Source organism: Pseudorca crassidens, chromosome 5 (assembly GCF_039906515.1).
Source record: "Pseudorca crassidens isolate mPseCra1 chromosome 5, mPseCra1.hap1, whole genome shotgun sequence".
Lineage (NCBI taxonomy): Eukaryota > Metazoa > Chordata > Mammalia > Artiodactyla > Delphinidae > Pseudorca > Pseudorca crassidens.
The window spans coordinates 145963427-145974888 of record NC_090300.1 but is presented as its reverse complement, the minus strand read 5'-3'; the positions used below and the strand labels follow the sequence as shown (position 1 = coordinate 145974888).

General features: G+C 48.0%; 1 protein-coding gene across 1 annotated transcript; it reads left to right on the top strand.

The window, feature by feature from the left end:
* The first annotated feature begins 7937 nt into the window (after positions 1-7937).
* LOC137224601 (trefoil factor 2-like) lies at positions 7938-10897 on the top strand. The gene is made up of 4 exons (XM_067737316.1): positions 7938-8016; positions 8688-8837; positions 9735-9881; positions 10777-10897. The coding sequence occupies exons 1-4, from the start codon at positions 7938-7940 to the stop codon at positions 10788-10790; spliced, it is 390 nt and encodes a 129-aa protein (XP_067593417.1). The 3' UTR covers positions 10791-10897.
* The last annotated feature ends 565 nt before the right edge of the window (positions 10898-11462 follow it).

The following is an 11462-nucleotide window of genomic DNA, read 5'->3' as shown; positions in this document are numbered from 1 at the left end:
TCCTTTTATTTCTTTTTCTTCTCTGATTGCCGTGGCTAGGACTTCCAAAACTATGTTGAATAATAGTGGCAAGAGTGGACATCCTTGTCTTGTTCCTGATCTTGGTGGAAATGGTTTCAGTTTTTCACCATTGAGAATGATGTTTGCTGTGGGTTGGTCATATATGGCCTTTATTATGTTGAGGTAAATTCCCTATATGTCTACTTTCTGGAGAGGTTTTATCATAAATGAGTGTTGAATTTTGTCAAAAGCTTTTTCTGCATCTATTGAGATGATCATATGGTTTTTATTCTTCAATTTGTTAATATGGTGTATCACATTGATTGATTTGCGTATACTGAAGATTCCTTGCATATATGGGATAAATCCCACTTGATCATGGTGTATGATGTTTTAATGTGTTGTTGGATTCTGTTTGCTAGTATTTTGTTGAGGATTTTTACATCTATATTCATCAGTGATACTGGTCTGTAATTTTTTCTTGTAGTATATTTGGTTCTGGTATCAGGGTGATGGTGGTGTCATAGAATGAGTTTGGGAGGGTTCCTTCCTCTGCAATTTTTTGGAAGACTTTGAGAAGGATGGGTGTTAGCTCTTCTCTAAATGTTTGATAGAATTCACCTGAGAAGCCATCAGGTTCTGGACTTTTGTGTTTTGGAAGATTTTGTTTGTTTGTTTGTTTTCTGGAAGATTTTAAATCACAGTTTCAATTTCAGTGCTTGTGGTTGGCCTGTTCATGTTTTCTATTTCTTCCTCGTTCATTCTTGGAAAGCTATACCTTTCTAAAAGTTTGTCCATTTATTCCAGGTTGTCCATTTTATTGGCATAGAGTTGCTTGTAGTAATCTCTCATGATCCTTTGTATTTCTGCAGTGTCTGTTGTTACTTCTCCTTTTTCATTTCTAATTTTATTGATTTGAGTCCTCTCCCTCTTTTTCTTGATGAGTCTGGCTAATGGTTTATCAATGTTGTTTATCTTCTCAAAGAACCAGCTTTTAGTTTTATTGATCTTTGCTATTGTTTTCTTTGTTTCTATTTTATTTATTTCTGTTCTGATCTTTATGATTTCTTTCCTTCTGCTAACTTTGGGTTTTGTTTGTTCTTCTTTCTCTAGTTCCTTTAGGTGTAAGGTTAGATTGTTTATTTGAGATTTTTCTTGTTTCTTGAGGTAGGCTTGTATAGCTATAAACTTCCCTCTTAGAACTGTTTTGCCACATTGCATAGGTTTTGGATTGTCTGGTTTTCATTATCATTTGTCTCTAGGTATTTTTTGATTTCCTCTTTGGTTTCTTCAGTGATCTCTTGGTTATTTAGTAATGTTTTGTTTAGCCTCCATGTGTTTGTGTTTTTCACATTTTTTCCCTGTAAGTGATTTCTAATCTCAAAGCATTGTGGTCAGAAAAGATGCTAGATATGATTGCAATTTTCTTAAATTTACTGAGCTTGATTTGTGACTGAAGATGTGATCTATCCTGGAGAATGTTCCATGCGCACTCAAGAAGAAAGTGTAATCTGCTGTTTTTGGATGGAATGTCATATAGATATCAATTAACTCTATCTGGTCTATTGTCTCATTTAAAGCTTGTATTTCCTTATTAATTTTCTGTTTGGCTGATCTGTCCATTGGTGTCAGTGAGGTGTTAAAGTCCCCCACTATTATTGTGTTACTGTTGATTTCCTTTTTTATAGCTGTTAGCAGTTGCCTTATGTATTGAGGCGCTCCTATGTTGGGTGCATATATAATTGTTATATCTTCTTCTTGGATTGATCCCTTGATCATTATTTAGTGTCCGTCCTTGTCTCTTGTAACATTCTTTATTTTAAAGTCTATTTTATCTGATATGAGAATTGCTACTCCAGCTTTCTTTTGATTTTCATTTGCATGGAATATCTTTTTCCATCCCCTCACTTTCAGTCTGTATGTGTCCCTAGGTCTGAAGTGGGTCTCTTGTAGACAGCATATATATGGGTCTTGTTTTTGTATCCATTCAGCAAGCCTGTGTCTTTTGGTTGGAGCATTTAATCCATTCACGTTTAAGGTAATTATCTATATGTATGTTCCTATGATCATTTTCTTAATTGTTTTGGGTTTGTTTTTGTAGGTCCTTTTCTTCTCTTGTGTTTCCCACTTAGACAAGTTCCTTTAGCATTTGTTATAGAGCTGGTTTGGTGGTGCTGAATTCGCTTAGCTTTTGCTTGTCTGTAAAGCTTTTGATTTCTCCATCGAATCTAAATGAGATCCTTGTCAGGTAGAGTAATATTGGTTGTAGGTTCTTCCATTTCATCACTTTAAGTATATCATGCCACTCCCTTCTGGCTTCTAGAGTTTCTGCTGAGAAATCAGCTGTTAACCTTATGGGAGTTCCCTTGTATGTTATTTGTCATTTTTCCCTTGATGCTTTCTATAATTATTCTTTGTTTTTAATTTTTGCCAGTTTGATTACTATGTGTCTTGGCGTGTTTCTCCTTGGGTTTATCCTGTATGGGACTCACTGTGCTTCTTGGACTTGGGTGGCTATTTCCTTTCCCAGGTTAGGGAAGTTTTCAGCTATAATCTCTTCAAATATTTTCTCTGTTCCTTTCTCTCTCTCTTCTCCTTCTGGGACCCCTATAATGCGAATGTTGTTGTGTTTAATGTTGCCCCAGAGGTCTCTTAGTCTTAGTCTGTCTTCATTTCTTTTCATTCTTTTTTCTTTATTCTGTTCCACAGCAGTGAATTCCACCATTCTGTCTTCCAGGTCACTTATCTGTTCTTTTGCCTCAGTTATTCTGCTATTGATTCCTTCTAGTGTAGTTTTCATTTCAGTTATTGTACTGTTCATCTCTGTTTGTTTGTTCTTTAATTCTTCTAGTTCTTTGTTGAACATTTCTTGCATCTTCTCAATCTTTGCCTCTATTCATTTTCTGAGGTCCTGGATCATCTTCACTATCATTATTCTGAATTCTGTTTCCGGAAGGTTGCCTATCTTCACTTCATTTAGTTGTTTTTCTGGGGTTTTATCTTGTTCCTTCATCTGGTATGTAGCTCTCTGCATTTTCATTTTGTCTGTCTTTCTGTGAATGTGGCTTTTGTTTCACAGGATGCAGGATTGTAGTTCTTCTTGCTTCTGCTGTCTGCCCTCTGGTGGATGAGGCTATCTAAGAGGTTTGTGTAAATTTCCTGATGGGAGGGACTGGTGGTGGGTAGAGCTGGGTGTTGCTCTGGTGGGCAGAGCTCAGTAAAACTTTAATCTGCTTGTCTGCTGATGGGTGGGGCTGGGTCCCCTCCTTGTTGGTTGTTTGGCCTGAGGTGACCGAACACTGGAGTCTTCCTGGGCTCTTTGGTGGGGCTAATGACAGACTCTGGGAGGGCTTACACCAAGGAGTAACCAACTTCCCAGAACTTCTGCTGCCAGTGTCCTTGTCCTTGTCCTCATGGTGAGACAGAGCCACCCCCCGCCTCTGCAGGAGTCCCTCCAACACTAGCAGGTAGGTCTGGTTCAATCTCCTATGGGATCACTGCTCCTTCCCCTGGGTCCCGATGCGCACACTACTTTGTGTGTGCCCTCCAAGAGTGGAGTCTCTGTTTCCCCCAGTCCTGTCGATGTCCTGCAGTCAAATCCTGCCAGCTTTCAAAGTCTGATTCTCTAGGAATTCCTCCTCCCATTGCCCGACCCCCAGGTTCAGAAGCCTGACGTGGGGCTCAGAACCTTCACTCCATTGGGTTGACTTCTGTGGTATAAGTGTTCTCCAGTTTGTGAGTCACCCACCCATCAGTTATGGGATTTGATTTTATTGTGATTGCGCCCCTCCTACCATCTCATTGTGACCCTTCATTTGTCTTTGGATGTGGGGTATATTTTTTGGTGAGTGCCAGTGTTTTCCTGTCAATGATTGTTTAGCAGTGATTAGCAGTGATTCCAGTGTTCTTGCAAAAGGGAGTGAGAGCACATCCTTCTACTCCGCCATCTTGAGCCAATCTCCTACTCACTTGTCATTCTTAATATGCTCCCCTGTAATTCAGTGTGTCTTTCTGCCAGTTGCTGTAAAAACATTTTAAAATTACTGATTTTCAACAATTTGATCATGCTGTGCCTTTATGTGGTTTTCTTTATCTTGCTTGGCATTCATTGAGCTTCTAGGATATATGAGTATATATTTGTCAGCAAATTTACAAAAAATTTGGCCATTATTTTTTCAAATCCTTTTTCTTGCCCCAATATTTCTTCCCCTCCTACTGGTACACTAATTACATATGTGTTGGTCTGCTGACACTGTCTCATGGGTCACTGAGGTTCTGTTCCTTTTTATTTCAGCCCTCTTTCTCTCTATGTCCCAGTTTGGAGAGCTTGTACTGCACTGACTTCAAATAAATCAGCGATTTCTTCTAAAGTATCTAATCTAATTAGAATTTTTCATTTCAGATATTGTAGTTTTCATGCCTAGAATTTCCACCTGGTTCATTTTTAGTTTCCATTTCTCTATGCAGATTTTAAAATGTGTTCCCTTGTTATATTTCTCTTTAAGTAGTTGAACATTTTAATGCAGTATCTGGTCTGTTTCTATTCTCTGTTATTTCCAGTGCTTAAGGTCCTGCTTCTTCACACACCTAGTAATTTTGAGTTTGTGTTGAACATTATGAATGCTATGTCATGTGTCTGGATTTTGTTGTCTTCCTTAACAAAATGCTGAGTTTCATTCTGTTAGGCAGTCACTTTACTTACAGATTAACTTGATCTTTTAGGACTTGTTTTAAAGTTTTGTTAGAAGGGGTATGGCTTTACTCTAGAACAAGATCAAACCTACTCATATGGCATGTTATGGACTGAATGTTTGCGCCCCCGCCCCACATTCATATGTGGAAGCCATACCCCCCAATGTGATGCTATTAGGAGGTAGGGACTTTGGGAGGTAATTAGGGTTGGAAGAGGTCATGAGGATGGGTCCCCCATGATGGGGTTAGTGGTCTTATAGAAAGAGACAGCAGGGAACTCACCCTTTCTCCACCAGGTGAGCACACATTGAGAAGGCCACCATCTGCAAGCCAGGAAGAGAGCCCTCACCAGAACCCTACCCTGCAGCCACCCTGATAATGAATTTCCAGCCACCAGAACTGTGAGAAACCAATGTTGGTTGTTTAACCCAACTCCCTGTGGTATTTCGTTATGGCCACCCAAGCTGACTAAGACATGGCATGGTCATTCTATGTCCCTACTCAGTGCTTGGACAGCCAACAAGCCTTCCCCTGTGGCTGGCCAGAACTCATGTGAATCAGGCTGCTGACAGCCCTGTCTCCTTGGTGTGTGTTCCTTCCTGGGAGCTGTTTCTTCCTGGCCTTTTGTGTGTGGCGGCTTAGCATCTGACTAAACCCCAGGGAGTCCCCAGCCCTGTTTCAGGTGTCCCTCTCCTCCGACCCCCACCCTGGAAACCCATCCCCCCGTGGCCTCTGATTCCACCCTCTGTCCCTCAGCCCCATAAGCCTCTGATGCTCTGTGGCCAGACTGTGTTTCTAGACAGAAAACCAGGTGACCTTGGGCCTCTCCACACTGCTTCCCTTTCTGTCCCACACAGCCTGTTGCTCAGGATCTGTAAACGGTTATTCCACATAGGTTTAGAGTTACTTATAGCAGGAGGAAGTGTCTGGTACCAGTACCTCCATAATAATCAGAAGTAGACTGACATGGGTGACCTCTAAGGGACCCCCCATTTGGCTTCTGTTTCCTGTGAGAACTGATAGGTAACATCACTACAAAGAAGAATTGCAATTCCACTAGGCGCGGGATGGGTCTGAGACTGGGCGCTCCTGTGGCAGCACCAGCTAGCACAGCAGGTGTGGTGGGAGGGCCTGGAGATGGTCAACAGATGGGTACTCCTGGGGGTGATAAGACGGGGGGGAGCAGGTGGAGTGGGGACCATGGGAACCAGGCTGGAGAAGGAGGGGAGGGGGAGACGCAGACGGTACAGTGCTCAGAGGGGAAGCCAAGGGGTTAAGGGATTGGAGGGTTTAGGAGTAACGAGGAAGCAGTAGAAGCTTAGACATGCTGAAGAGAAAGGACATTTGCATGTCCTCTTTCAGAGGTGGAGTACGGGTTCTGAGTGTGGTCATGGGAGGGGTGGCAGAGTGGAGGAGGGATGGAAGTTCCCAGAGATGAGGAGGAAATAAAAACCTGAGTTCCTGTGGCTTTGGGTGAGATGTCCCTGGAGTGCTGAAGCCGCCCAGGATGTCACACATCTTGGTGTGACAAGGGACACAGCGAGCGCGGTGCCAAACCCTTAACAAGGAGCAGGTTGACAGTCAGCCGATGACGGTGGGGCAGGAGCCTTGAAGGTGGTACAGTCACAGCTGCGATTCCGAGGAGCATGGTGACACTGGGGCTCAAGGTCAATGTCCAGCCCCCAGCCTGAGCCCACGTGATGGGAGCACAGGCACCCAACGCAGCTTAGAGGTTGTGCCGTGCACAGAGCTCCACGTTCAGGTGGGTGCCACTCATACTGTAGACACTGTATCTAACGTAATGACTTCCCCACAGTGGAAGTAACTTGTCTTGAAGAAAATGTGCCTTTTTCTAAAAGCACTAAAATACCGTGTGGGCGGATGGTGCCCTGGATGGGGGCCTGAGCACCTCCACCTGAGATGCATGCAAGAGGAACATCGCAGGGAAGATGCAGGCTTCCGTTAGGGCCAGAGCAGGTCAGAGACCAAGGGGCTGATAAGCCGTCTCTTTGGCATGGGTCAGGCGGTTTTGGTGGGAATCCCGGAAGGGCCAGGAGGGCGCAGTGGGAAGTCGGGCCAAGGGGGAGGAAGCAAGAGGAAAGTGGAGGTGAGAATCTGGGGGAAGAGGGAGGACTTGGGGCCCTATGTCTTGGTGGTGACTAAGAGTGACAGGGACGCAGTGGGGAAAGGTGACTTTCTCAAGGTTTGCAAAGATAGAGTCATGGTGGTTGCTCAGTGGGGGAATAGGCAGGGGTCTGGGGCGGCTGGAGCTGGAGCTGGCAGAAGCCCTGAGCCCTCCAGACCCTGAGGACCCAGGGTTTCCGATTCCACGCATCTCTGGGTTCCTGGCTGCTCAAGCCGTGCTGTACAGATTGGTGGCTCCTGGAAGTCCCCCAGAGTAGGGAGTTTACGATCCTCTCTTTCCTCCACATTCCCCTTCTGTGTTGTGTGTCTCATCTCCACTTCTCTTTTCTCTCTTTGGGTCCCATGCACAGAGTCTTCCCCGGAGCATCTTATCCTGGGCATAGGCTGGCTTACAGGTACCATCTTTTAGGCAACACAGACAGTTCCCATGGAAGAAAAACATGACACACTTCAGGCTTTGCTGAAACGAACTTGTTACTTCTACACTCATCTGGGGCCGTTCCGTTTACCTGGACAGCTTCATCTCCACGAAGAGCAGCAGCCCCCTCCCCAAAACAGAGACAAGGAGATACAGACAGGGGCTGAGAGAGGGGTCTGCAGCCCTGAAGGAGGGTCTCCTGCCTTCCTCGGAGACCCTCCCATTCCTGGAGGAGGCGTCTTCTCTCTGTCCGCGGCTGGCCCGGTCATTTCCCCCAGTAGCCTTGGACCCAATATTTTAAAACTCCTGTGGTAGCCAAGTACTTTTTCAGGAGAAATACATGACTTCTCCCTTCCTGGGTGGGACCCTGTGAGTACCCAGCGCCACACGCGCACGTGGCCTGTCTTCCATGTTGGCATCCTGGCATGACCTGGCTCCCTGCCTGGGTCGGGGGGAGCCTGGGTGTGCCCGGGGAGCCCGGAGGCCTGCTCTGTCACCACTTGGCACTTCAGCCAAGCTACCTCAGCTCCTTCTCCTAACAAAGGTTCCAAAGTGTCAGTGCCACGGGGAGAGAGGGGGTTATCTTGCTTACTGAGCAAACAGAGAGAAGCTTATAAAACAACCCCCCGCAGTGGGGAGCGTGCACTCTTCCGGCGGCCCTGGGATGCAGGCGAGCGTGGGCATGGGGGTCCGCTGCACCCGGCTCCTGGCTGCGCTCCTTCTGCTAGGGCTGTGTGCCCTGGGGGGGGCCCAGAAACCTGGTAAGCGAGGGCTCAGGTCCTCGAGGGGCCGTGGGGACCATTCGGACCAGCGAGCCTGGGGAGGCCTCTAGGGCCCCGAGCGCAGGGAGGGCGTGAGAGGTCCTTGTTTTCTGCCCCTCGGGGTGTCTCTGTTCATGTTAGTTTCCCTCAGAGAGAAAACGCAGGCGATGAGTTAACTTGAGAAGGGAAGCAAGTGGGAAGGTGTCTTGAGGTTTGGGACGCTAGCCACACAGCCAGCTCCTGTGTGCGTCCCCCCGCTTCCCCGCCACTCAGGAAGGGCAGCAGGGGGGCACTGGAGGGGGGTGAGACCTCCCAGGAGGACCCCCTTCAGGATCAGTAGGATGGTCTCAGGCTCAGGTGGGCGGGGGCTCCGGGAGAGGCTGGGTGGGAGGCCCACTAAGGGCTCCTAGGGGTCCGGCCTTGCCCACCTTAATCCCGACCTGGGCCTGAGTGCATCTGTCCACTCTCTTGCCAGAAGGTTTTATTTTTAAACTAAGAAAACCCTTTCAGCTAAGCCCTGTCAGTTCCTCTGAGGGACACTGGCTGGTTCAAATACGACCAAGATAAGACGGCCTTTCCCAGGGTGGGAGTGGCACTGCTGGGGGGTCCCGGACGCGCCTGGGGGCTGGGGGCAGGTGTGGGGGGCTGGCTGAGCCAGGGCCTCTCCGCAGATCCCTGCCAATGCTCACGCGTGAGCACCAAGAACAGGTTGAACTGCGGCTTCCCGGGCATCTCCAGCGACCAGTGCTTCTCCGCCAGCTGCTGCTTCGACTCCAGCATCCCCGGGGTCCCCTGGTGTTTCAAGCCCCTCCCCAAGCAAGGTAACGTCCAGGAGAGCTGGGACCTCCTCCTGTGCCCCGGGTGGCAGCCCAGGACCTGGCTTCTTAGGGCTCCAACACCACCTGGGCCAGCCCCAGGGAAGGGAAAACGTGCCCCCACCCCTATGTCCACACTGGACCCCAAGGGGAGCCTTGTTGGAATCCGTTTTACAGTATTTGAAGAAAAAACAATTCTGAGGCCCCTCTTCGCTGTGGCTCCTGAGAAGCTTCTAAGGGACATGAGGCATTAAGATCAGGGCATTATTAACACAGCTGCAAACAGACCCTCAATGTTAAGAAATTCACTTAAGTCTTCTTGAGTTACCTTTTGAGAGTGAGTTTTGTGCCTGTGCATATTATCAGTTTAGAAAGTCCCCGACTCCAAAGCGTGCACACAAAAACGTCTGTGTGCGAAGCTGACCCGTGTGTGCAGAACTGAGTACCCTGGCCTCCCGTCCACAGCCCCCGAGGCTGCCGGTCAGAGGCTCCCGGGCTCCAGGGAAACAGGCCCGATGGCTGGCTGTTGGCTGGTTGTAGCCAGGCCTCTCCCGGTAGTGGAAGCATCGCTGGGTTTCAATTCTTTGGTCTAATGCTTTACATCCTTAAAGGGTCCCCACAGGAGGTACGGTGGGCCACCCCGCTTTACAGAGCAATGTCAAGTCCAGGGAGGTGAGACGATCTACCCTCCAGACATTCTGACTTTTGGCATCAGGAGGAAGGGGTGCCCACCTGCTGGCGCCCACTCTTAGCCCAGGGGTGACAGTCTCAGAAGCCCCTCATGCTACCCCGAGCCTGTGAGCCCAGCGGCGCTCCCCGGGGAGGATGGAATGGACATGTCTGGTTAGCTAGCTGGCCTAACTGAGTCCCCTTGTCGTCCCCAAATCCGGTGGCACGCGGCAGAGTCGGAGGAGTGTGTCATGGAGGTCTCAGCGCGCAAGAACTGCGGCTACCCAGGCATCAGCCCCGAGGAGTGCGCCTCTAGGAAGTGCTGCTTCTCCGACACCATCCCCCAAGTGCCCTGGTGCTTCTTCCCGCTCTCCGTGCAAGGTAATGTCCAGTTCCTGGACAAGGATGGTTCTCGAGGGCAGTGGGAGCTGGGGCAGAGGAGGTCCTAGGCTGGGCAGGATGCCTGATGCCATCCCGGCCAGGCCCCTGGACCCAGTGGGTGACCAGTTCAGGAAAAAGTGTCCTCATGTAGGAAGCCACCTTTATTGTGAACCAGCTCAAAAGGCAATTCCAGAATGTCTCAACAACGACAGCTTCTTTTTAATAAGTTAAGCCCTCCAGCCTTCCCACCGTGGCTTTTGGATGGTTGCAGAAAGCATCCCTTTCTCAGCGCACCCCCAGGTCCCAGCAGAGTGGGGTGGTGTCACTGTTTTGGGTGCTTTGAATGGCACGTGCTGTGCTGGGCATAGTGAGAGGGACCCAGAGTGAAGCAGATGTGGTCTCTTCTCTCGTGGACCCCGCAGTTCTCTCCCGTGACCACGAGTGACTGGTCTTGCCCCAGCGCCAGTCCCAAGAGAGCCCATCTCCCCTCCCCCGCCACCCCTCAGTTACAGTGTGTCCCTGACACTGAGTTTGATAAGATCAAGGAAAGACCGGGTATTCCAAAAGGTGGTGAGAATGCACTGATCCTTGAAGGACGCCTCTTCCCATTTTGAGAAAATCAGTGTGCTCTAAAGAGCATGGCCTTTCCTTTTAGAAATTTCCAAGTGATTTTTTTGTGTGACCTAAGTGTCTACCTGGAAAATTACCAGTTATCTGGGGAGAATGGACTCCCAGAGGGCATCTGGCCCCAGGGGATTGTGCCCCGCAGGCAGCTCCTTCTCCAGCAGGGACGGCTGGACTAAGGGCTATAGTCCCGTGAACCCACGGGGCCTTCTAGCTCAGGCACCCTGGCTCTCTGACGTGCTCACCAACAATGTCACGTTTAAATTTCTAGACTGTCATTATTAAGAGGCAGTGGCTTCAGAGAACCCCTCAGGCTCCTTGGATGTCCTGAAACTAAAGAAGAACATGCACCATCTTATGGGTTCAGGTTTCATGTTTCCCGAATTCCTGGGTTTTCTTAATCTGCTTTTTATCCTTTTCAATGGCTTCACATGCAATTTCTTCAAATAAAGAAAACAATTAAAATCTGCTAAATTTCATTTTGGCTTCATTGACACAGAGGTGGCAATAGCAGTGTGTGTGTGTGTGTGTGTGTGTGTGTGTGTGTGTGTGTGTGTGTGTGTGTGAGAGAGAGAGAGAGAGAGAGAGAGAGAGAGGTTGAGAGTACGAGTGTGTGTATAATTTTAAGATTCTTTCATTTGCTAGAAGAGCAAGAATTCATCTAATACGTTCAGGCTACTCTGACCGTGAAAAAGTATTGCATGTAAGGAATTTCAGAATCCATGATCCCGTTATAACTCTCGTACTAAATCACTGTATTAAAATTCAAATAATTTTTACCCCAAAAAACATACTAAAAATTATATGCTCCTCTTGGAGCAACATATAATTTCAGATCGCAATTACAAAACGGCTTTGCTTTTACAAATGCATCGCAGACCACGTGCTTTTGAAATTCGTGCCAGGAACCCCAGTACCTCTTCCAAAGGTGAGTCGGGGCTTGTGCCAGATTAGCTC

Coding starts and splice junctions, on each gene's coding strand:
- LOC137224601 (XM_067737316.1), top strand. CDS start 7,938: ATGGGGGTCCGCTGCACCCGGCTCCTGGCTGCGCTCCTTCTGCTAGGG. Junction 8,017..8,687: donor GGGGGGGGCCCAGAAACCTG/GTAAGCGAGGGC, acceptor GCCTCTCCGCAG/ATCCCTGCCAATGCTCACGC. Junction 8,838..9,734: donor CAAGCCCCTCCCCAAGCAAG/GTAACGTCCAGG, acceptor GGCACGCGGCAG/AGTCGGAGGAGTGTGTCATG.